The 23,740-nt window shown below is 43.3% G+C and overlaps 1 protein-coding gene across 1 annotated transcript; it reads left to right on the forward strand.

Moving 5' to 3' along the window:
- The first annotated feature begins 232 nt into the window (after positions 1–232).
- LOC106583464 (msx2-interacting protein-like) lies at positions 233–23,238 on the forward strand. The gene is given in 16 exon segments (XM_014167670.2): positions 233–687; positions 2,377–2,697; positions 8,885–9,376; positions 9,648–9,811; positions 10,102–10,302; positions 10,462–10,613; positions 10,726–10,851; positions 10,994–11,107; positions 11,212–11,325; positions 11,413–11,513; positions 11,636–16,654; positions 16,657–19,330; positions 19,454–19,537; positions 19,764–19,958; positions 21,638–21,796; positions 21,972–23,238. Coding segments are annotated over 16 exon segments (10,131 nt in total). The 5' UTR covers positions 233–604; the 3' UTR covers positions 22,104–23,238.
- Positions 23,239–23,740: the final 502 nt, after the last annotated feature.

Raw genomic sequence — 23,740 nt, forward strand, 5'->3', positions numbered from 1 at the left:
ACAGTAGAGGTGTCATTAAAACCTCCATGATTTAGACATACAAAGATTACTTGCTTAATCAACCTCCATTTAAATAGAATATTCACAAAGCCATGATACAAATAAAGGCTCTTTGATTTGGGAAGAATTACGCTTATCCTGTCAATTCACTGCAGGCAAAGATCGTGCCATTCCTTGTCAGCACAGGGTTGCCTTGGAATAAGCCATTTTGGGGAGCATATAATCACAGATCACCCTCAGGCAACATAGTAACGAAGTCAGAATGACTTCTCGATTCATTACAACCTCTGATGATGCATAGATGTGTTTTATAATGCAAAGCCCAAGGACTGCTACATTATTATGAAATGTAAAAAGCACGGATAATTGCTCTCGAATAGCTGTCGCATGATCTCGGGAGCGCGCAAATCATGAGAAACGAAGCCGTCGTCACAGGGAAGAATACACACACATTCGGAGGCATTGGAACGGAGCTCACTAGGCCAAGATACATTTTTTTTACACGGAATCACTCGTCGTTCATTTTGTAACGCGGACTTCCCGACCGGCGGAGATCAAAACTTGCTAGAGCATATGTGTATGAAGGGGGAAAGTAACGTACATGATGGTTCGGGAAACCAGGCACCTTTGGGTGGGAAATTTACCCGAACATGTTCGAGAGGAGAAAATTGTCGAACATTTTAAACGGTAAGTTACGCAAGAGGAGAGGCAGCGCGCTCTGTGTCCAATAGCTAGCTATCTGAGCTAGCTAACGTTAGCCATCATCAAGATACAACACCAAATGGCCTCTGTTGTTTAAGATTGTTTCCCCCGTGATATTTTTAACCAACACACAATATACCAGAATTTCACAATTTATTGGAATCCAGCAAGCTGAAATGCCACTGAATGCTAGCTTGTTAGCTAACTAGCTACCATTTTGTCGTTTGCTCACTTGATATACGTTAACAACGTCGCTAGCTACATCAGTTAATGCCTTGGTAGCTAGTTCAGCAAGAAATATAGCTAACATACTAGTTAGGTAGCAAATGTTATTATTGAAGGATGTGGTAACACATCATCTACAACTTATGTTTTGTAGGGGCTATATTGCTAATCATTAGTTGGATTACTGAATAATGCAAAGTCATGTAACTTTAGCGCTAAATGCATGGTTTCTCCACGTTCCTCCGATGCTACTGCTAGCTTCGTTAGCTGCCGTAATTACCTAGCGGATGATATCGTGTTTGATTGCCTGGCGGCGAGTTCATCAACGTGCTAACATGATGAAAGCCCTCGTGTAACGTATGGGCTTCTTGATTCTATCGCTCGTTCACTGCATAATTCATCACGTCTTAACTGCAATGTTTAGCGGTTCATATGGTCCGAAAAGTGGCTACCATAATCATGAATCTCTCTGCTCGATCCTCAAGCGTGTGCCAGGTAACGTTATTGGATCCCTCAATATTCTAAAGCTTTAAAGTTGCAGGGAGGTAGCTACTTTCTTGCGGTTATGATAAGTTATTTGAAACTATTTACATCGTAATCAACTACTTTGAGCCTAACGTTAGGTTCTTTGATTCAGTGAACATGAGCACTGTGTACACCAGCACATGGATCTAGTGTTTCAGTTAAAGTGTGCAACTACTGAAGAACCAACATTTGAGTTCTTGGCATTTTTTCAATGACTTAAAAATAACAGCAGAGCACACTATTTTCACACTAATAATAAATTCATATTAAAGCAGAATTGTAATCCACAGGTTCCACTGACCCTCATATTCTATGGAAGAGGATTTAGTTAAGGAATAGAACAACTTTAAGTTGAGAATTTTTTAAAAGTTCACTACGCAAAGGCGCCAAAAGACTTGGGCCTCCATTTTTAAAGGGAAAGTCCACTCAAAGTATTGTTTGGTGGGTTTTTTTCTTAGTCCACTGTTGATAGAGTCCCAATGTTTTGCATGTCAGCAGTCAAGTTTTCAAGATATTGGACTTTAAAGAAGTAAAGTGTCACCGGCCACATCGTCATGCCGGTGACTCTGCTTCTTGAAAGTTTAATATCTGGAAAACTTGACTGCTGACATGCAAAACATTTTTTTCTGTATCAACAGTGGAGTAATGGGGGGAAAATTATTTTATATATATATATATATATATATATATATATATATATATATATATATACACACACACACCACAATGAGTGGATTTTCCCTTTAATGCTAATTTGACTAATTGGCTGCCAGGCAAAATCGGGCTCCTGTGCTTTCTTTGATGTTTAAAAATCTAGCTACTAGGCTAACTATTATATTATTGTTCTTATCATAAGTCTGAATGGACGCGTACATAGTATCTCAATAGTGTGACATATTTTGTCTCTTTGTTCTTGCTCCTCAGCTATGGACGTGTGGAGAGCGTCAAGGTCCTGCGGAAGCGAGGGTCGGAGGGCGGCGTGGCAGCCTTTGTGGATTTTGTCGATATCAAAAGTGCACAGAAGGCTCACAATGCTGTCAACAAGATGGGGGACAGAGACCTGCGCACTGACTACAACGAACCTGGGTCTGTCCCTAGTGCTGTTCGGGGCCTTGATGACAACCCCACGTCGAGCAGTCACGGGCGGGATGTTTCAGGATTCTCTAGGGGGGCAGTGGGTCCAGTGTTTGGCCCCCCAGTGTCCCTCCACACCAGAGAGGGGCGGTATGAACGGATAAGAGACTGGTAAGTGGACATAGTCTCCCTCTGAAGTACTGGGGGATCAGGGTGTCAGTAAAAATATATATATATTATATCCCGCAATAACATCATTTCATTGTTGGGTTATTAATAAAGCAAGGGCAATAGATTCCTTACAGTTTTACATAAAGGTAACCTAGGGAACAATCCCTTTACCATCCGCACAGACCTGGCCTTTTTTTGCGGGATCTAAGTTAGTTGTTTATGCAAATCATTAAAGAGGTATGGATGTATGAGGTATTATTCAAAATTTCGGATTTATTATGTGAAACGTATCCTGCTTTCACGTTGGATATTACACCTGTGGGGAATATCCTGTTGAGTTTGGATATATCACATTTGTTGGATTTTATCCTGGTGAGTTTTCGGATATTTTCATTTTACAAACCATGGATTCTAACCGCGATTTACCTGGGATCGTCGTTCTTTGGAAGTAAATCGTTGCCTGTGATGGATTAAATACCCCTATATTTTCTTGAGAATTATATTCAGGCAGGTTAATTCACCTATGGACTATACATCAGAGAAGACAGGGAGGATTGTCGTTTTTTTCTTCACCACCTTTCCACTGCTGGGCAGAGAGCATTTTTCTGGAAGTCTCCAAACCAAGGATATCTGCTATTTGTCTGGATTTAAATAACATCATGGACCAAGGGATGTAAGTTGCCATCGTAAGGATGTAAATTGGCTAGGTGTCATCACAGGGCCCCATCAATACATCATTCACAGCTAGTTGATCATTTTCAGACAAGGGAATTTACATTTTACAGTGTATAATTGTAATTTAGTATGGAGTTTATATCAAAAGGAACTAAAGAGAGACTGAGGAGTAACAGAACACCTATCAAGAAATTCCATTGGAATATTTTTCAGAGAGAGATGGCCGTGAAGACAACTGAAGACATGCATTATGGATGTACCTGCCTCATGGAAGTAACCCCCCACATTGGATGTAAGGATGTTGGGTATAGGATGTACACAGGTGTAACCGCACTTCTTTTGCTGGATTACTCCGCTCCAGTGTGGATTTAGCTGTATATCCTCTCAGCATCAGTATTTGGGGTTACTAGCAAAGAACAGAAACGTCTGCATTTTCAAAGAAAACCGAATGAAGCCTGAAGATGTCATCTACACAGTGATGGGAGTAGACTGTCTATTTGCCCCTTGGGATATGTAATAGTGCTATTTTAAGGAATTAATTACGTTGCAGTGGACTAGGATTATTCCGTGCATTATGGTGAGAGAAGATACTGTTTTTTTACTGGAGGGTATGCAAACTGGATTGCTAGTTTTGAAGAGGAATAATACAGATCTCTATTTTGGACAGTAATATGCAGACAACTCAGACTTGTTCCTTCTTTATTGTAGCAAGTTGGATATGTTTTCAGTCTATCCCGTCTCTAGTGTCACTTTTGAAATGCACCGCTATGCCCTTAAGTGGGACTCATCTTTTTTTCAAATTCAACCTGTATCAATCGTTGTCATAAGAAATCAATTTCTTTGGTTGTTTTCTTTCTTTTTACATCAAACGAAGAGATTAAGAGATGGTGGATTATACCTAAGATGCCTACCCTACCCGGTGTTCTACTCGAACGTCAGACTCTGTACACATGAAGACAAAATAACCTTTTTGCTCAAGTGTTTTTTTTTTAATCCAAATGATTTTTGCTTTTTATTCCGGCTCTCACAATTCTGACGACCTAGATTTTATTTGGGATTATAGGTTCGGTTACTGCGTTTGGAAAAGGTTGGTATTGTCCTGCCCTCTGCGTCTCTTTTCCTCGTCTCCTGCACTAATTGTTAGAGCTTTTAGAGAAAAAGATGCAGCTGCTTGGGCCAGAGGGCTTGCCTTTCTTTCTCTTCCTTGCTCTCTTTCTTTTCTGTCACTCTTTTTCTGTCTCTCTTCCTTTCTTTCTTTTTCTCTTAGTTACTAGGTGGCTTAATATAGGCTAGTTAAGATCTAGCAGGCCCACCAGCATTTCCCTCAACTGCCAAGACCCACTGTTCTTACTTCATTCAGAAATTGTATTTGATCTCAGTAGGAACTCACTTGCTCACTCTGACAAATGTGATATGACACAGCTTCTAGATAATTAGAATAAATGCAAACGATGGAGTTTAATAGTTTCACAGATGCGGTTGTGTTACGTTTGGCCAACAAAGACATTCTCACAATGTGTGTTAATGCATTTTTGAGTCTCAAGTAGGGCCCTTATGAAACTAAACCTATCTGAGGGTTACCTTACTCTATGCTAGAGCTGGGACGATAAATAGAAAGTTATCCACACCAATCAGCTATCGCAGGAATTTTGTTGGTTTATTTCATTACGATAAGTAACCTATACTAGAGAAATCCGTAGTTTGAAATGAAATAAGTTTGCTAATATGGGTGACTGTTAACGTGACAATTGATGGCTACAACCATCACACTAGTAGTAGTACTATAAAGGATCATAAAAACAACCATCACACTAGTAGTAGTACTATAAAGGATCATAAAAACAACCATCACACTAGTAGTAGTACTATAAAGGATCATAAAAACAACCATCACACTAGTAGTAGTACTATAAAGGATCATAAAAACAACCATCACACTAGTAGTAGTACTATAAAGGATCATAAAAACAACCATCACACTAGTAGTAGTACTATAAAGGATCATAAAAACAACCATCACACTAGTAGTAGTACTATAAAGGATCATAAAAACAACCATCACACTAGTAGTAGTACTATAAAGGATCATAAAAACAACCATCACACTAGTAGTAGTACTATAAAGGATCATAAAAACAACCATCACACTAGTAGTAGTACTATAAAGGATCATAAAAACAACCATCACACTAGTAGTAGTACTATAAAGGATCATAAAAACAACCATCACACTAGTAGTAGTACTATAAAGGATCATAAAAACAACCATCACACTAGTAGTAGTACTATAAAGGATCATAAAAACAACCATCACACTAGTAGTAGTACTATAAAGGATCATAAAAACAACCATCACACTAGTAGTAGTACTATAAAGGATCATAAAAACAACCATCAAACTAGTAGTAGTACTATAAAGGATCATAAAAACAACCATCACACTAGTAGTAGTACTATAAAGGATCATAAAAACAACCATCACACTAGTAGTAGTACTATAAAGGATCATAAAAACAACCATCACACTAGTAGTAGTACTATAAAGGATCATAAAAACAACCATCACACTAGTAGTAGTACTATAAAGGATCATAAAAACAACCATCACACTAGTAGTAGTACTATAAAGGATCATAAAAACAACCATCACACTAGTAGTAGTACTATAAAGGATCATAAAAACAACCATCACACTAGTAGTAGTACTATAAAGGATCATAAAAACAACCATCACACTAGTAGTAGTACTATAAAGGATCATAAAAACAACCATCACACTAGTAGTAGTACTATAAAGGATCATAAAAACAACCATCAAACTAGTAGTAGTACTATAAAGGATCATAAAAACAACCATCACACTAGTAGTAGTACTATAAAGGATCATAAAAACAACCATCACACTAGTAGTAGTACTATAAAGGATCATAAAAACAACCATCACACTAGTAGTAGTACTATAAAGGATCATAAAAACAACCATCACACTAGTAGTAGTACTATAAAGGATCATAAAAACAACCATCACACTAGTAGTAGTACTATAAAGGATCATAAAAACAACCATCACACTAGTAGTAGTACTATAAAGGATCATAAAAACAACCATCACACTAGTAGTAGTACTATAAAGGATCATAAAAACAACCATCACACTAGTAGTAGTACTATAAAGGATCATAAAAACAACCATCACACTAGTAGTAGTACTATAAAGGATCATAAAAACAACCATCACACTAGTAGTAGTACTATAAAGGATCATAAAAACAACCATCAAACTAGTAGTAGTACTATAAAGGATCATAAAAACAACCATCACACTAGTAGTAGTACTATAAAGGATCATAAAAACAACCATCACACTAGTAGTAGTACTATAAAGGATCATAAAAACAACCATCACACTAGTAGTAGTACTATAAAGGATCATAAAAACAACCATCACACTAGTAGTAGTACTATAAAGGATCATAAAAACAACCATCACACTAGTAGTAGTACTATAAAGGATCATAAAAACAACCATCACACTAGTAGTAGTACTATAAAGGATCATAAAAACAACCATCACACTAGTAGTAGTACTATAAAGGATCATAAAAACAACCATCACACTAGTAGTAGTACTATAAAGGATCATAAAAACAACCATCACACTAGTAGTAGTACTATAAAGGATCATAAAAACAACCATCACACTAGTAGTAGTACTATAAAGGATCATAAAAACAACCATCACACTAGTAGTAGTACTATAAAGGATCATAAAAACAACCATCACACTAGTAGTAGTACTATAAAGGATCATAAAAACAACCATCACACTAGTAGTAGTACTATAAAGGATCATAAAAACAACCATCAAACTAGTAGTAGTACTATAAAGGATCATAAAAACAACCATCACACTAGTAGTAGTACTATAAAGGATCATAAAAACAACCATCACACTAGTAGTAGTACTATAAAGGATCATAAAAACAACCATCACACTAGTAGTAGTACTATAAAGGATCATAAAAACAACCATCACACTAGTAGTAGTACTATAAAGGATCATAAAAACAACCATCACACTAGTAGTAGTACTATAAAGGATCATAAAAACAACCATCACACTAGTAGTAGTACTATAAAGGATCATAAAAACAACCATCACACTAGTAGTAGTACTATAAAGGATCATAAAAACAACCATCACACTAGTAGTAGTACTATAAAGGATCATAAAAACAACCATCACACTAGTAGTAGTACTATAAAGGATCATAAAAACAACCATCACACTAGTAGTAGTACTATAAAGGATCATAAAAACAACCATCACACTAGTAGTAGTACTATAAAGGATCATAAAAACAACCATCACACTAGTAGTAGTACTATAAAGGATCATAAAAACAACCATCACACTAGTAGTAGTACTATAAAGGATCATAAAAACAACCATCACACTAGTAGTAGTACTATAAAGGATCATAAAAACAACCATCACACTAGTAGTAGTACTATAAAGGATCATAAAAACAACCATCACACTAGTAGTAGTACTATAAAGGATCATAAAAACAACCATCACACTAGTAGTAGTACTATAAAGGATCATAAAAACAACCATCACACTAGTAGTAGTACTATAAAGGATCATAAAAACAACCATCACACTAGTAGTAGTACTATAAAGGATCATAAAAACAACCATCACACTAGTAGTAGTACTATAAAGGATCATAAAAACAACCATCACACTAGTAGTAGTACTATAAAGGATCATAAAAACAACCATCACACTAGTAGTAGTACTATAAAGGATCATAAAAACAACCATCACACTAGTAGTAGTACTATAAAGGATCATAAAAACAACCATCACACTAGTAGTAGTACTATAAAGGATCATAAAAACAACCATCACACTAGTAGTAGTACTATAAAGGATCATAAAAACAACCATCACACTAGTAGTAGTACTATAAAGGATCATAAAAACAACCATCAAACTAGTAGTAGTACTATAAAGGATCATAAAAATAAAGGCACTAAACTTAGAATTCTATTTATCCTTATCGCATGAATTCAGGCAATTTATCACAATATGGATTTTTTTTTTTCTTCTTCATATCGCCCAGCTCTACTGTATGCGTCTCCAGTGTAGATCTGCCCCATTTTTATTTCCTAACAGATACAATCTGTCTATCAGCATTAATACTAGAGGACATAATTTAATGTCTACACACCTATCGTTTGAATTGACCAAATGCCTCTCATGTATTCTATTGCTTCTAATGGAATCACAAATGATTGGCCTTTATCTTCATAGTCCCGTGCGCAGCGGGGTCCCTGTTTGTGTGTATTTAAGTTGACATTTTAACAGTGCACTGCCTATTTTAAGCTTCATTGTGTATTGGAACTAGTTATCTGTATTTTTGGAGTCACACTAACACTCGCCCTCTCTATATCTACTCTGTCTCTCTCCCCTATCCATCCATCCTTTACCTGTGTCTTCCAGCAGCTCAGAGACCCGGGAGCGTGCATATGATCACAGCCCCTATGGACACCATGAGCGCACTGGCACTTTTGATAGACAGCGTCACTACAACGCAGACTATTACCGCGATCGCACCATGTTTGCAGCTGGAGTTAGCCCTGGCCCTGGAAGTAGCAGTGCCATGGGTGGGAGCTTTGAAACCCCAGAGCCTCATTTTGAGTCCAGGATCCGAGGAGATCCCTTCACCTTGTCTAGTGCTGCACGCCGCGACCCCTATCGAGATGACAGGGGGCGTCGTGTTGACAGGGCTTACCATCACCGCCGCAGTCGATCATCTCATTCCTCACAGTCTCGACACCCCTCCCCGCAAAGGACCACAGGGCAAACACCCAAAGCCCCCCATTCCCCCAAAAGAGCCCCCCTCTCCCCAGAAAGAGGTCCATGCTCTAGGTCCCGCAGTAGGTCCTCTAGCTCTGATTCTGTCAGCAGCACCAGCAGCACTGGCAGTGGCAGGTAGGATGTGCTTTTGTGATGGTGTGGATGTTATTGTTTCTATGGATGGAGCACACATCAGTCAATTAGCCTATGTTGTAGAGAATGTAGCAACAGAAGTGAACATATTCCACTTACCCAGTTGTAAAATACCTTGCTTGACTCCAGGATTATGGAGAGAATATCGCTGACTTGAGATGCATACAAATGTACCCTTTTTTATTTAGTCAAGTTAGCTGAAGACCCTCTGAACATTACCCCCTATCTTTCCTCACATTTGTCCATTTGGCAGCAGCGATTCAAACAGCAGTTCAAGTGAAGGGTCTCGTGCACGCTCTGTTCAGTCCTCTGCTACACATGCACCTCCCTCTCAGCCCTGCTCCATGGTGATGGAAGGTGATGAGCCACGCAGAAGCTTTGGCATCAGGGTGCAGAACCTACCAGTGCGTTCCACAGGTGAGTACCAATACCTAGCAGCATACTCATAAACATGCAATCTGTCTGGACTTTGCTGTGCACCTTGACATTCTGGTTCTACTTTGCTGGGCACCATGACATTATGAAGGGGGTCACCAATAAATATCGTAATCCTCTGCCATTTCGTGTCTACATGTTCAGCTATAGAGGTAGCTAATCAAAGCACCCCCCCCCATTCTCCACCTTGACATAACATTTTATTTTGTCCCTCACGATGCAGCTGCATGACCCATATCAAGCATCAATTAACTGTCCATTTCCCTCGCCAGACACAAGTTTGAAAGATGGACTGTTCCATGAGTTCAAGAAACATGGGAAAGTGACATCTGTGCAGATCCACGGGGCCTCAGAGGACCGATATGGTCTGGTGTTCTTCAGACAGCAGGAAGACCAAGAGAAAGCCCTCAACGTCTCCAAAGGAAAGCTTTTTTTCGGCATGATGATTGAGGTTTCTGTCTGGAACGGCCCTGGTATGAAACTTTTTAGTGTCGTAATGTAATCTGTAATTCTTTCATTATTTGAGCTTGGGCCTTAAATCCTAATGCAGTTGTAATGAGTGGTCATTCACATACTGTTGATTGTACTTCTATTGTCTTGTTTAGTGATTGTAATAGAAGTCTTTCCCTCAGAAACTGAGAGCGAGAATGAATTCAGGCCATTAGATGGACGGATTGATGAATTCCACCCCAAGGCCACAAGGACCCTGTTTATCGGCAACTTGGAGAAGACCACCAGTTACCAACAGCTCCTTGATATCTTCCAGCGCTTTGGAGAGATTGTGGTATGTATGTTACTGCACACTGCAAGTTAAAATCTCTTCTAAAAAATGCCAGAGAATTGCCTGTTTTGTTCTGTCTTTTGAATATTTATGCATTTTGTCATCCCTCATACAGGATATTGACATTAAAAAAGTCAATGGTATTCCTCAATACGCCTTTGTGCAGTATTCTGATATTGCCAGTGTCTGCAAAGCTATAAAGAAGATGGATGGAGAGTATTTAGGGAGCAACCGGCTCAAGGTATTATTCATAAATCTATATTGCCCTTACCTCTAGTTATCCATGTTGGTACAAAAGGAATTGAGTTCAGTGATACAGAACTACGCGCTGCAATTATTATTGTCAATGTTTCTACACCATGTGTTTTCGGTCTCCTTTGCAGCTGGGTTTTGGAAAGAGTATGCCCACAACATGTGTTTGGCTGGACGGTTTGGCTTCCAACATCACAGAGCAATATCTCACACGCCACTTCTGCCGCTATGGACATGTAGTCAAGGTCTACCCTTTTTTTCCCTCCCCAATGTTCTTGTAATCCCTGACATTTTTGATACTATATTAGAGAAGTTGTTCTAAACAAGATTTCTGCTTTTCCTCTTTTAGGTGGTGTTTGACAGGTTGAAGGGGATGGCTCTCATCTTGTATAACAATACAGATTTTGCACAGGCAGCTGTCAGGGAGACCAAAGGCTGGAAGATCGGAGGCAACAAAATAAAAGTATGAATAAATATGTTTCATTAATCAATCAGTGACTGACATTTGAACAGTAAACCAGATGAAGGGAGCTAATTAGTTTATTTGCAGGTGGATTTTGCCAGCCAAGAGAGTCAGATGGCTTTTTATCGCTCTATGCAGGCCTCTGGGCAAGACATTAGAGACTTCTATGAAATTCCAACTGAAAGAAGGTAAGGTTCACATTTGTAATGTGAGATGAATGGAGGGAATACTTTTGAATTACTGTTTTCTGGTGTACTTATTGGATCTCACTTCAATGCCCCCCCCCATTCCACAACCCCCTGCTTTACAGAGAGGAACGACCAAGACCTCCATACCATGAGTTCTCAGCAGAAAGAGCTTACTTTGAGAATGTACGCACCCCTGGCACCATTTACCCCGAAGACCCTCACAGAGATTACCCCGCCCGCAGCCGTGATCGGTATTCGGAGTTGGAGCATTACCAGGGAGAACACTTTGACCCACGCTATCATGAGGACCCTCGGGAGTTCAGGGATTATCGAGATCCTTTTGAGCAGGACATTCGGAAATACACATACATCCAGAGGGAGCGAGAAAGGGAGCGGGAGCGCTTTGAGGCAGACCGAGTCAGGTGGAGCCCGTCTCATCCACGGCGCCCGATCACCCCTTCTGCCTCCCCTTCACCATCTGAGCGTGCTCCCAGAGACCCAGAGCGACGGGTCTACAGTCAGTCCTCTGAGCGAAGTGGTAGTTGCAGCTCACTCTCACCACCACGCTTTGACAAGGCTGACAAGGCTCCTCCATTGGAACATGGAGCCAGCTCTAAGAGTGACAGGTTGGAAAAAGACGCCCACTTGGTTGAACCTGAGCGTGAGCGTGGACCTGGGGCTGAGAAAAGCAAGCGGGGAAGACGAAAGGAGAAAGGTGACAAAGAAAAAGGGGAGAAGAGTAAATCAAGGAAAGGAAAGGTGCATTCTCCCAGCATCCCACCATCTGAGACAAAGCTAGATCCCAGCCTGGATGGAGGCTCTGGAAGGGGAAAGGTGTCGGACCAAGACAGCCTTGAGAGACAGATATATAAAGGTGACAATGACCCTCCTCCTTCAGATCCGACAGCGTCAACCTCTCGCCATGAGCCTGTAAAAAGTGAGAGGCTTGAGTCAGGGAAAGGTGAGATCGCAGACAAGGATGTTAAAACACGATCCAAGAAACACCAAAAGTCTGACACTGGAAATGATGGGAAAGATCCATCACTGGATTCTGATCGGCTGGCTGCGAGAAAGAGGCGCTTTGGAGATGCCAGTGGGAGGACCATTCGGCAGAAGAGGAGAAGGCTGGAGGATGGGAGTCAACCCCCAGACTTTGGAGCAAGCACTGCCTTTTCAAAAGAGACGGATGGCAACAATAAGGCTCAACAAAAAGACTCCCAGCGGAGGTATTCAAGATCCAAAACGGAGAGGCTGGTGTTTCCTGGCAGTCAGGATCCTGTAATGAGAGGACAGGAAGAGCTGCCCGAGGGGAGCATGGACCCTATAGACTCAAAACGCCACAGTATGTCTAGAAGGTTCTCCCACGATGGGAACATGGATCAGGATAATGCAAGAGATCAAGATCCACCAAGCCCTTTCAAGTATGGTGCACAGGACAATGACAAGGGTGTCAAGGAAGAGCCTCTGGATATTGACCTCTCCCAGAGTTACCGCAAACAGATGGAGCAAAGGAGACTTCACCAACAGCTCCAAGAGCCAGACAAACAAGAAAAACCAGGAACTCCACAAGACTTAGAAAGGGAGGATCTTGAACACCGCAGTCTGGTACATGAAGTGGGCAAGCCACCTCAAGACGTCACAGATAATTTCCCATCTCATAAACTCAAGAAACTAGAGCAATTTGATGCAGATATTAGTGCCAAGAGGGGGGACCGTGTCTACAGGAGCTTCCGGCAAAAGAGTGAAGATCCTGAGTGGAACAACACTGCATCTCCAGGCTTGCAACACTTCTCTCACCATGCTGACGATCCTGAGTGGAACAACACTGCATCTCCAGGCTTGCAACACTTTTCTCATCATGCTGAAGAGGACTTTGCGGTATCTTCACACCTCAGGGAGGTTAAAACTGAGAATAAAAGCCACCCAGACCTGGAGCTGGCAGTCAAAAGGACACATACAATGCAAATGTCCAAGCCAAACACTCCTTTACAAATTAGTGAGGAAGAGCGGGAAAAACGTTGGGAAAGCAGAGTCAAGCAAGATTTTTTACCCGACTTAAACTTCTCAAGAGGCATTGCAAAAAATCCACACCATCGCAAGCGTTTGGAGTACGGAATTGTGCATGATTTGGAGCCTGGGGAAGTACGATCCGATTCTGAGGAGGATAGAGAGAACAAACCACACTCTCCTATGCCCTCCACTTCGGTACCTTTGTCTGATAGGCAGAGAGTGGACAAATTTTCAGACCCTAAGCTTGCCACCTTGGAGAGGATGAAGTTTTACTCCTTTGCACTTGACCAAACCATCACACCAGATACCAAGGCCCTGCTAGAGCGAGCAAAGTCTCTGTCCTCCTCTAGGGAGGACAACTGGTCTTTCTTGGACTATGATTCACACTTTGCTGGTTTACGCAGTAGGAAAGATACTGAAAAGGTTGAGTCAGCACCTCGACCTACACCCTCTTGGTACATGAAGAAGAAGAAAATTCGCAGTAGTGGGTCTGAAGACAAACTAGATGACCGGAAGGAAGAGCCCAAGCCCAAGCCAGAGGAACATGAACGCAGGGAACTGTTTGCCTCACGTTTCCTTCACAGCTCGATCTTTGAGCAGGACTCAAGACGCCTTCAGCACCTTGAGCGAAAGCATGAGGACCCTGAGCAGAGTCAGGGTCAGCAAACTGGTCAGCAAGGCCCGGCAGATGGGCAGCCTGACACAGAACCAGTTGTCCTCTTCCATAGCCGCTTTTTGGAGTTCACACGGCTTCAACAGCAGAAAGACCAACCGCTACCAGATGTGAAAAAGGCAGATTCCATAGATGACAGTAGGGTGGAGAAGTCACCTGAGGCAGAACAGCAACCTCTGCAGTTACCTAAAACCTCAGAACCTGTCATGGATCAGGAGATTAAACCTATTAGCCCTGCTGAGGACATGATTTCCCAGCCCCCACTTATGCCCAAGGAGATGTCTCGACCCAAGCAGATGTCTCCACCCCTTCCACCCAAGCAGATGTCTCCACCCCTTCCACCCAAGCAGATGTCTCCACCCAAGCAGATGTCTCCACCCAAGCAGATGTCTCCACCCAAGCAGATGTCTCCACCCAAGCAGATGTCTCCACCCAAGCAGATGTCTCCACTACTTCCACCCAAAGAGATGTCTCCACCAGTGGAAACACGTGTCATGTTTACTCCATCCCTAGAGCCAGCTGCCCTAGAACCTTTGACTAAAGAAGAAAACATAAAAAATGAACAGCTCCCTCCCCTCCCGCAAATGTCTCCCCGTTCGATGTCTCCCCCTGCTTCTGTTAATTTAGTAGCCCCCGAGCCCATTCGTTTGGTGAGAAAAGTTAAAAGATTCCCCAGTGAAGAGAAATCTAAACATATAGCTCAGAATATTGAAACATTGACCCCTGAGCAGTCTTCCAACAGTGATTGCCATATACATAAAACGTTATTGAGTCGTTCTGAGCTTGAGCTGGCACCTCCTGAATTACCACCTGAATTGAAAAGTTCCACACCACCTAACCTTGTTGATGAGATTTCAAAAGAGGATACCAACACTGAAGATACAGACACTCATACAGTGGAAAAGAAACTTGATCTCAATCAGATACAGGTGCTTGTTGATAATCAAACCAGGGATGAGTCAATTTCACCACCTCAGAAGTCGAAGAACAAAAAGAATAAGTCTCCTACTCAAGTCCCACTCACTCCTTTGGTTTCAGCAAATAGTTCAGAGAAACCACTTACACGCAAGAGTGAACGCACAAAACGTGCATCATCCCCTAGAGCGGAGTCTTTGAAGGGAAGCTTGGATTCCAAATCCACAGGCAAGTCTCCCATACATGGTGCAGACTCTGAGCATGGCACAGAGCAAAGTATATATGTTGGAAGAGCAAGGCGTAGAAATGTGAAGTCTGTATATGCCACCCCAGTTGAGGAAGATGCCACTAAGGGGGCTGGAAAGGATGTAACTGAGTCACCACGTTCTGCACGAAAGCGAGGTGGAGACAAAGAAGCAGCCTCTCAGCAACCATTAGAACAGGATTCACTTGCACCTATCATCTCAAGGCGGGGACGTCCTCCTAAGAATCGTCAAAAAGGAGAGGACATGTTAACAGCTAAAGGGGATAGATCAAAAATGGAGACCAAGGATACAGACTCCAATGAATCAGAGAGTAGTGAAAGAATCTCAAAAGTGTCAAAAGGCAGACATTCTCCTCATGGTCATAAAGTGTTGGCAAGTCAGTTACCCATGCCCACAGTGACTGGATCCAGTAGGAAGGGGGAAAAAACTGAGCCCCCTGAAGATGTTGCTCAACCTATAGATTTTACAGAGGAGGACAATTTGGCCATGCCAGATTCCACTGTCTCATGTAAAGAAGATTCTGTGGTGCCAGTTGTGACAAAAAAAGAGGAGAATGTCAAGCAACAACTAGGAACAGAGAAATCAAGAGATAAAGACGGGCAGAAAATTGACCCTATTGAGGAGAAAGCCAGTGGAACTAAATTAGGTGAAAAAGAGACTGAACCTCCAGTCATGGAAGAACAGCCTGTTTTGGAGAAGAGTGGGAGAGGAAAAGCCCCACGCTTGACACAGACTCCAAAATCTCCTGTCCTCAAGAACCTCAAGATCAGACTAAATGTCACTGAGGTGAAAGATTTACTTCAAATGGGGGATGAGGAACTCGGAAATCAGGATGATTCTTCTAAAAAGACTAAACCAGGCGAACCTACTAATGACCCATTATTATTAGAGTCTAGTCCAGGAAAAGATGTGAGTTTTAGCAACGAGGATAAAGATGGGGTGACATCAGAGAATAAGCCTCCAATAGATCCTAAAACTTTGCTACAACAGGAACAGGAGCTGGAGCAAGCTGTGGAGAACATTGCTAAACTGACAGACCCAACCCTCCCAGCTGAGCCACCCGCTCCACCTGCCCAACCACCTGCAGAATTAAAAATTGAGACTGAGGAAGACAAACCAGCCAATCCTGCTAGTGAGTATGAACTTGCTGCTGCAATTGATTCCATTATGGGTGAGGATATAGCCGTCCCTCTGCCTCAAGAGCCGGTAAATAGTGCTGTTGTGGATTCAGATCTAGAGATTCCAACCTTCATCCAGCCGACCAAGGGGCTGAACCTGTGACTAACATATCCCCTATTCAGGGGGAGGCCTTTTTCCCAACCACACCCAGGAAAGGTGCTAAGGGCAGAGCTAAAACACCAAAGCGGTCTAAGAGCCAAAAATCAAACAAAAAGGATGCTGTAAAAGAATGTTCATCAGAACCGGAGAACACCGCTGTTATCACATCAGACAGCACACCCTCCAATGAACAGCCTGCTCCAGAAAGTATTCCCTCATCTACAGTTGCTGGTGTCATTACAGCCACCTCTTGGAAGCCTGAAACGGCGCATTTGGCTCCCAAGACTACAGACATGCCTAAAGAATCAAAGTTGCCTCCAGCCCCTGCAGAGCAACCTCCACCTAAACATCTGAAACCTGTCTGCCCCACAACCAAAAGTCCCACTCTCCTCAAGCCTCATACACAACCACCACCACCGGAGTGCATCTCACCCTCACTTTCTCCACCCCCAACCCGGCCAAACATCAGAACCACACAGCCAAACAGGATCCCAGTTTCCCCACCAGATTGGCTCAACCAGTCCAAGGATGCAGTTGTCCCTTCCTCTCCTAGAGCATCAGCAGCTCCCGTAGAGAACCCAGGACTTCCCCTTGACACTGAGCACATGGAGACTGATCACAACATCAGTGACTTGCGTAGGATTCTCATGAAGCACAAAAATGTTTCACTCCCAGTCCCATGCAGTAGTTCTGTTCCTTCCAATCTGGGCACCTCGTCCCTTAGGGATCCTCCACACCCTTCTGATAGTAATACTCCAATGGTTGCTGTAACTAGTAAGGCCCCTCTAAATGACAACAGGCTGCCATCTCATCCAGCTCAGCCTGTAGTCCGGCCCCCAGCCTCACTACCATCCCCTGAGTCGAAGTCTGTGATTTCTGTTATCGCCTCCACTGCCACTTCTGTTATCAGTCGTGTTTGCAATCCACCCGACATGGAGAAAGTCAATATGTCAGTTGACAGAAATCCCTGTGTGGACATGCCACTTCCCAAGCTGGCATACAGGCCGCCCAGCATGGAGGATAGGGACAGTGGTTTGTACCATGGACCATCAGTTGGTGAGGAGGGTGGAAGTGCTGGGAGGTACTTGGTTGAGAGCTCCGGTCTGGGTACAGGCTCTATCCCAGGTCTAAGGGTGAATACCTCAGAGGGAGTGGTGGTGCTGAGTCACTCAGGGCAGATCAAGGAGGGACCACAGAGGATAAGTGCCAAAATCAGCCAGATCCCACCAGCTACTGCAGTTGACATGGAATCTCAGCAGCTTGTGTCCATGCCCCAAATAAAACAGGAGATGTATACCCACTCCCAGTCAAACACTCCGAAGTGTCCTCAAATACAGACAGACCATGGGCATCCTAAGACGCAACAACCTGTGTCCGCCATTAAACAAGAAAACACTGGTATGGAAAAGTTAGAATCTCCCTACCCATCAGGGCCTCAAGGAGTTGTGAAGAGGCTCCAGCAGACAGTTGGTAATCCACAAGTGATGGGTTACCATCATCCAGAGTTCACAATGTTATTGAAGCATCCAAAGAAGGTGGATGGGGCTGATGCTATGACTGCTGACGGGGGTAAACCATCTTGGAACTCTGCCATAAGTCCTGCAATGAGCCCCCACTTGGCCTCTCCGGCTGGCAACCACGTAGGCTTTGTTTCCGGCTCGGCCACTGACAGAACTCCGTCACATCTCAGTGGGGTCAAACAGGAGCCCCGTTCGCCTCGCAAGTCAGGCCACCCACACTCTCCATTCACTAAAGTGTCCTCGCCCATTGGCGGCTCCTCTCCAAAAGGCCTCCCTGGGATGCTGCCCTCTGGCCTTCCCGCCATGCAGCAGTATGTCACCAGTGTCCACCACCCTGAGCAGTCTGTCATCATGCAACCTCACAGTGCTCACGGTGGCATTGGCAGGATGTCACCCCATCGTGTCTCCCAAGCAATCCCCATGGGGCACCTTGTCCAAGGAGAAGTCAGGGTGAACACACCACCCCTCTCTGTGATGAGTTTCGGGAAGCATGGAGACCCTCTTGCCTCTCCCTGGTCTGGTCCTCTCCAGCAACGTCCCACCTCGCCCCAGGCGGTAGGCAGAGACATGGTCCTCAAGGTTAACCCTGGGAATGTAAGGGGCCACGAGGGAGAGCAAGAGGATGCCAGACGCTTCCATCAGGTCACAGGGAGACCATCTGCCACCCAGCTGAAAGCAGAGACTATGCAGGTGGATCCCCACGGAGCTCTACGCAGCGGGCTACAGCTGGACCCGTACATGTCACCCAGGGACATGCGTGTGCTCATGCACCACCCGCAGGGAGAGCGCTCTGCCTCAGAACCACACCAGGGACACATCCAAGAGACTGTCCCACCCTCTTCGACATCTACCAATATCACCTCGTCCCTGTCCCCCAGGGCACATCTGCTGACTAAAGGTGTTTCTGAGAAGGATGGCACAAAGCCACAGGAGGTCAAGAGCCCACACTCTCCTCTGAAGGATGGGATGATGGGGATTCGGCCATCTATGGCCGCCATGGCGTCCCCGCAAAGGGTGCAGTTGCTACCATCAGGGACGGGAGCTTCCTTCTCAGAGTATCCTGGAATGTACAGCAACACCCGGGCCGTCCATTCCCAGATCCCAGAGACTTCTTTTGGGATCAACCAGGCACCTATCAACATCACTTCTGCCTTAGTGAGTTAAACCTTATTCAGTGTACTGTATCTCTGCACAATTTGATAATGATCATGGGGTATTGTCTTGAATGATGTTTGAAAAACAACTGGTTTTGACTAAAATCACTCTTCTGGGCCGCAGGGTACAGACCCCAGCCAGTCACAAGCTGATGGCAAGGTGAAACAAGTTGGACACCAACCTGTCAACATGGTGCAGCTGCTCACGGTGAGTCACTTAAGGATGTATGGAAATGGGGAACAGACAGCAAATTAGAGAGAGTGTAAAACCAGAACGACAACTGAACAGGACCAGAGAGGTATGGGCAAAGTGGACAGGACAAAGTGTAGTGTAGGTAAACTATTCACAATTATATTGTTTTTATATTATTATTTTAAATATTTGCAAAAATAAATAGCATTTTGTATCACTGTTTTATTTTCTGTTTGAGCAGAAGTACCCGATAGTGTGGCAAGGGCTGCTAGCACTGAAGAATGACCAAGCTGCTGTCCAGTTGCATTTTGTCTGTGGCAACAAAGCATTGGCTCTACGATCGCTGCCCTTACCAGAGGGAGGAGCGCTGCTTCGGATCGTCCAGAGAATGAGACTTGAGGCATCACAACTGGATGGTGTGGCTAGAAGAATGACAGTAAGTTATTTTCCCTATCATGCGGATGAGAGTCCATCCTAAATTGTGTTAACTTGGCCCAGTGTAAGTGGATGCAAACAGCAAGTGAGTGGATGCTACTTGATAAGGAGCACTTTTCACTAAACTAGTCACTCAGCAACTAAAGTAATGGTCCAATCATAAAGGACTGGCGAGATGGCCCCGATAGACATGGTCGCCCTGTTCATGGCTCCTAAGCAACTTTACAGTGTAAAGTTTTTTGTGTTGTTTCTCACTTTATTAGCTCAGAACGTCCTTTGCACTATTACATACAGCCAGAAATAACTTTTGGATATTAGAGCGGCGCTAACTTTCCTGAATTGGAGTATTTGTTCATACCGCTTCCAAGTATATTGCTCGCTAATGTTCAGTCCCTGGACAATAAAGTAACACTGATTTATGGAATCATGGCTCTCTCCGGATATACTGTCCCCGTCCATACAGCCAGCTGGGTTCTCAGTACACCGCACACACAGGAATAAAGAACTCTCCGGGGAAAAATAAAGCGGAGATATATGTTTCATTATTAACTACTCATGGTGTGATTGTGGTAACGTACAGGAACTGTTCACCCGACCTCAAATACCTCAGTCAAATGCCGACCGTATTACCTCCCAAGAGAATTCTGTCATCACAGCAGTGTATATTCCCCCTCAAGCCGATACCACGACGGCTGTCAAGGAACTACATTGGACCTTGTGCAAACTGAGATTTTTGTTTGCCGCATTGAAGGTCCCCAAGAACCCAGTGGCCTCCATCATTCTTAAATGGAAGAAGTTTGGAACCACCAAGACTCTTCCTAGAGCTGGCCGCCTGGCCAAACTGAGCAATCGGGGGAGAAGGGCCTTGGTCAGGGAGGTGATCAAGAACCCGATGGTCACTCTGACAGAGCTCCAGAGTTCCTCTGTGGAGATGGGAGAACCTTCCAGAAGGACAACCAACTCTGCAGCCCTCCACAAATCAAAGTAAATGGAGATCCTTGATGAAAACCTGCTCCAGAGCACGCAGGACCTCAGACTGGGGCGAAGGTTCACCTTCCAACAGGACAACGACCCTAAGCACACAGCCAAGGCAACAGAGGAATGGCTTTGGGACAAGTCTCGGAATGTCCTTGAGTGTCCCAGCCAGAGCCCGGACTTGACCCATCCAACCTGACATACAATGACATTCTAGATGATTCTGTGCTTCTAACTTTGTGGCAACAGTTTAAGAAGGCTGTTTCCTGGTCAGTTTGACATTGCCCCTGTGCACAAAGCGAGGTACATACAGAAATAGTTTGAGATCGGTGTGGAAGAACTAAACTGGCATGCACAGAGCCCTGACATCAACCCCATCAAACACCTTTTGGGATTAATTGAAATGCTGACTGTGAGCCAGGCCTAATCGCCCAACACCAGTGCCTGACTTCACTAATGCTCTTGTCTGAATGGAAGCAAGTCCCCGCAGCAATGTTCCAACAGTGGAAAAGCCTTCCCTGAAGAGTGGAGCAAAGGGGGGACCAACTCCACATTAATTCCCATGATTTTGGAATGAGATGTTCGACAAGCAGGTGTCCACTTACTTTTGGTAGTGAATACGACCAATTCAATTTTAAGGAGGAATTTCTCAAGTTCATGTACATCACATGTGCCTGTTCTAATGTGTATTTCTGTTTCCTGCAGGGGGAGAGTGAGTTCTGTCTCCTGCTAGCTCTTCCATGTGGACGGGACCAGGACGATGTCCTGAATCAGACCCAGGCCCTAAGGACCGCTTTCATTAACTACTTGCAGGCCAAGCTGGCTGCAGGCATCATCAATGTCCCCAACCCAGGCTCCAATCAGGTGAGTCTGCTTGTTTGTTACTGTAGATGTCTGTCTGTTTTTGCAAACATTCAGCCACTGCTGGTTTTTGATAACATTTTATTTGTATGTAAATGTGAAGTTATGTTTTACATTTTAGAGCGGTCTTTAGATTGCATAGTCTTTCAACTGATCCATTTTTATCGCTCTTCTCCAGCCTGCCTATGTGTTGCAGATATTCCCACCATGTGAGTTTTCGGAGAGCCACTTATCCCGGCTAGCCCCTGACCTCCTCAACCGGATCTCCAATATCTCCCCTCACCTCATGATTGTCATCACCTCTGTGTAACAAGCCACCCCCCTGTAGCGGGGAAAAGGAACCACCTCTTCTCTTCAGTGGACGTACACCAAGTTGAGCCTCAGGAAACAAGAGGAATGCCAGGGTCTTTGCTCCTGGAGACACTGGGAACATTTGGGAATAACGTCCTATTCAAACCATTTCCAAGTCACCTCTTTTTTTTTTCTTCACACCTGGCTGGTATTTTTGTCCTTCTCAAAAGAGCGAGCTCAGGGATGGACTAGACCAGAACCCTATATCTCTGCTGTATTTCTATTTATTGGGGAGTTTTATTTTGATGTAGGGAGTAAGAAGAATGAGTTACTTTGTGGGTGGCCTTTTATTCTTCATCTTTTAATGATTGTTGTTCATTTTTTAATTCTTCATAAGGATCATGGAAGCCATTAAACAATGGCAAAAATAGACATTTCAACGTGTATTTTTAAGTACAGTAATTATGTACAAACAAACTTCATTGTTCAGCCTTTCCCATAGAGGAAGAAGGAACTTTAAAAAAAACTTTTAGGGCACGTCTCAAATGGCACCCCATTTCTTATATGGTGCACTACTTTGGGCCCTGGTCAAAAGTAATGCACAATATGGGGATAGGGTGCCATTTGGGACGCACTGAGATCTTGTAGAGAGGACTGTCAGCCTAACAAACCCCTTTTGATTCCACCAGCTCTGCTGTTCCATTCTCTACTTAAACAAGACAAGGCTGTTCCCTTCCATCTGTTTCCGCATTATACGACCAACAGTGGGATTTAGGAGTTTTTGGAATACTGGACTCTGTAAATATTTTAAATATTTAAAACTTTGACAAACTAGAACTTGGGACAACTTGATACCAAGAGACTTCCAGCCAACCATGGAAATACAAGATGGTAAGGTGGGATGAATTAATTGGGGGTGTAAGGAAGGACACAGAGGGGAAACCCCTTGCTTTTGTGGTGTAAATACTTGACACAGCAGGTTGGAAAACTTGTGTGGAGTTTGCTGAGTGCACTTCACATTTTGTTACTCAAATAAAAAATGAATCCAGAAAACTAAAACAGTCATGAGCTCTTTCATCTGGATGGTTTTTTCTTGTTTCTCTTTTGAGATGCTGTCTGTTTGAAATAAATATTTGAACATTGTGTAAATATAATCTGAGCTTTCTACTAACATTTTTTTTATGCTGGGGATGTATATTCTGTTGCAGTTCCATAGAAGTCTACTTCTGCATTCCTAACAGTTGGGTTAGATTTATGTAACATATTGATAGGATGCGGTAGTGGATTACGTGATGTTCCCCTTCAGTCAGCCAGTTTGTTTTGCATGCCCCGGGTGGGTGATTTCAGTTAAGGACCAATGGAATTGTCTAAAATGTGCAAACTCCGCCTATTCAAAGTGAACTCGCCCATTGTCAAATGTTTGCAAATGCATTCCATTATGGTAACGTTCTATAGTTTGATATGATTTCATCACTGATACTGTCTACCAAAGGGGTGACTGTGTATTGGAATTGTGTAGCTAATCACAGAATAGTTACATAACAGTAACACGTTGGTCCAAGTCCTTACACACACCGACAGTTGGCTCTCACACCACCTGAAGTTCAGTAAACTCCAGTGCCACCCAGCACATCAGTAACACAGCACAGTTTAAAC

The sequence above is a fragment of the Salmo salar genome, chromosome ssa22 (genome assembly GCF_905237065.1).
Source record: "Salmo salar chromosome ssa22, Ssal_v3.1, whole genome shotgun sequence".
Classification (NCBI taxonomy): Eukaryota; Metazoa; Chordata; class Actinopteri; order Salmoniformes; family Salmonidae; genus Salmo; species Salmo salar.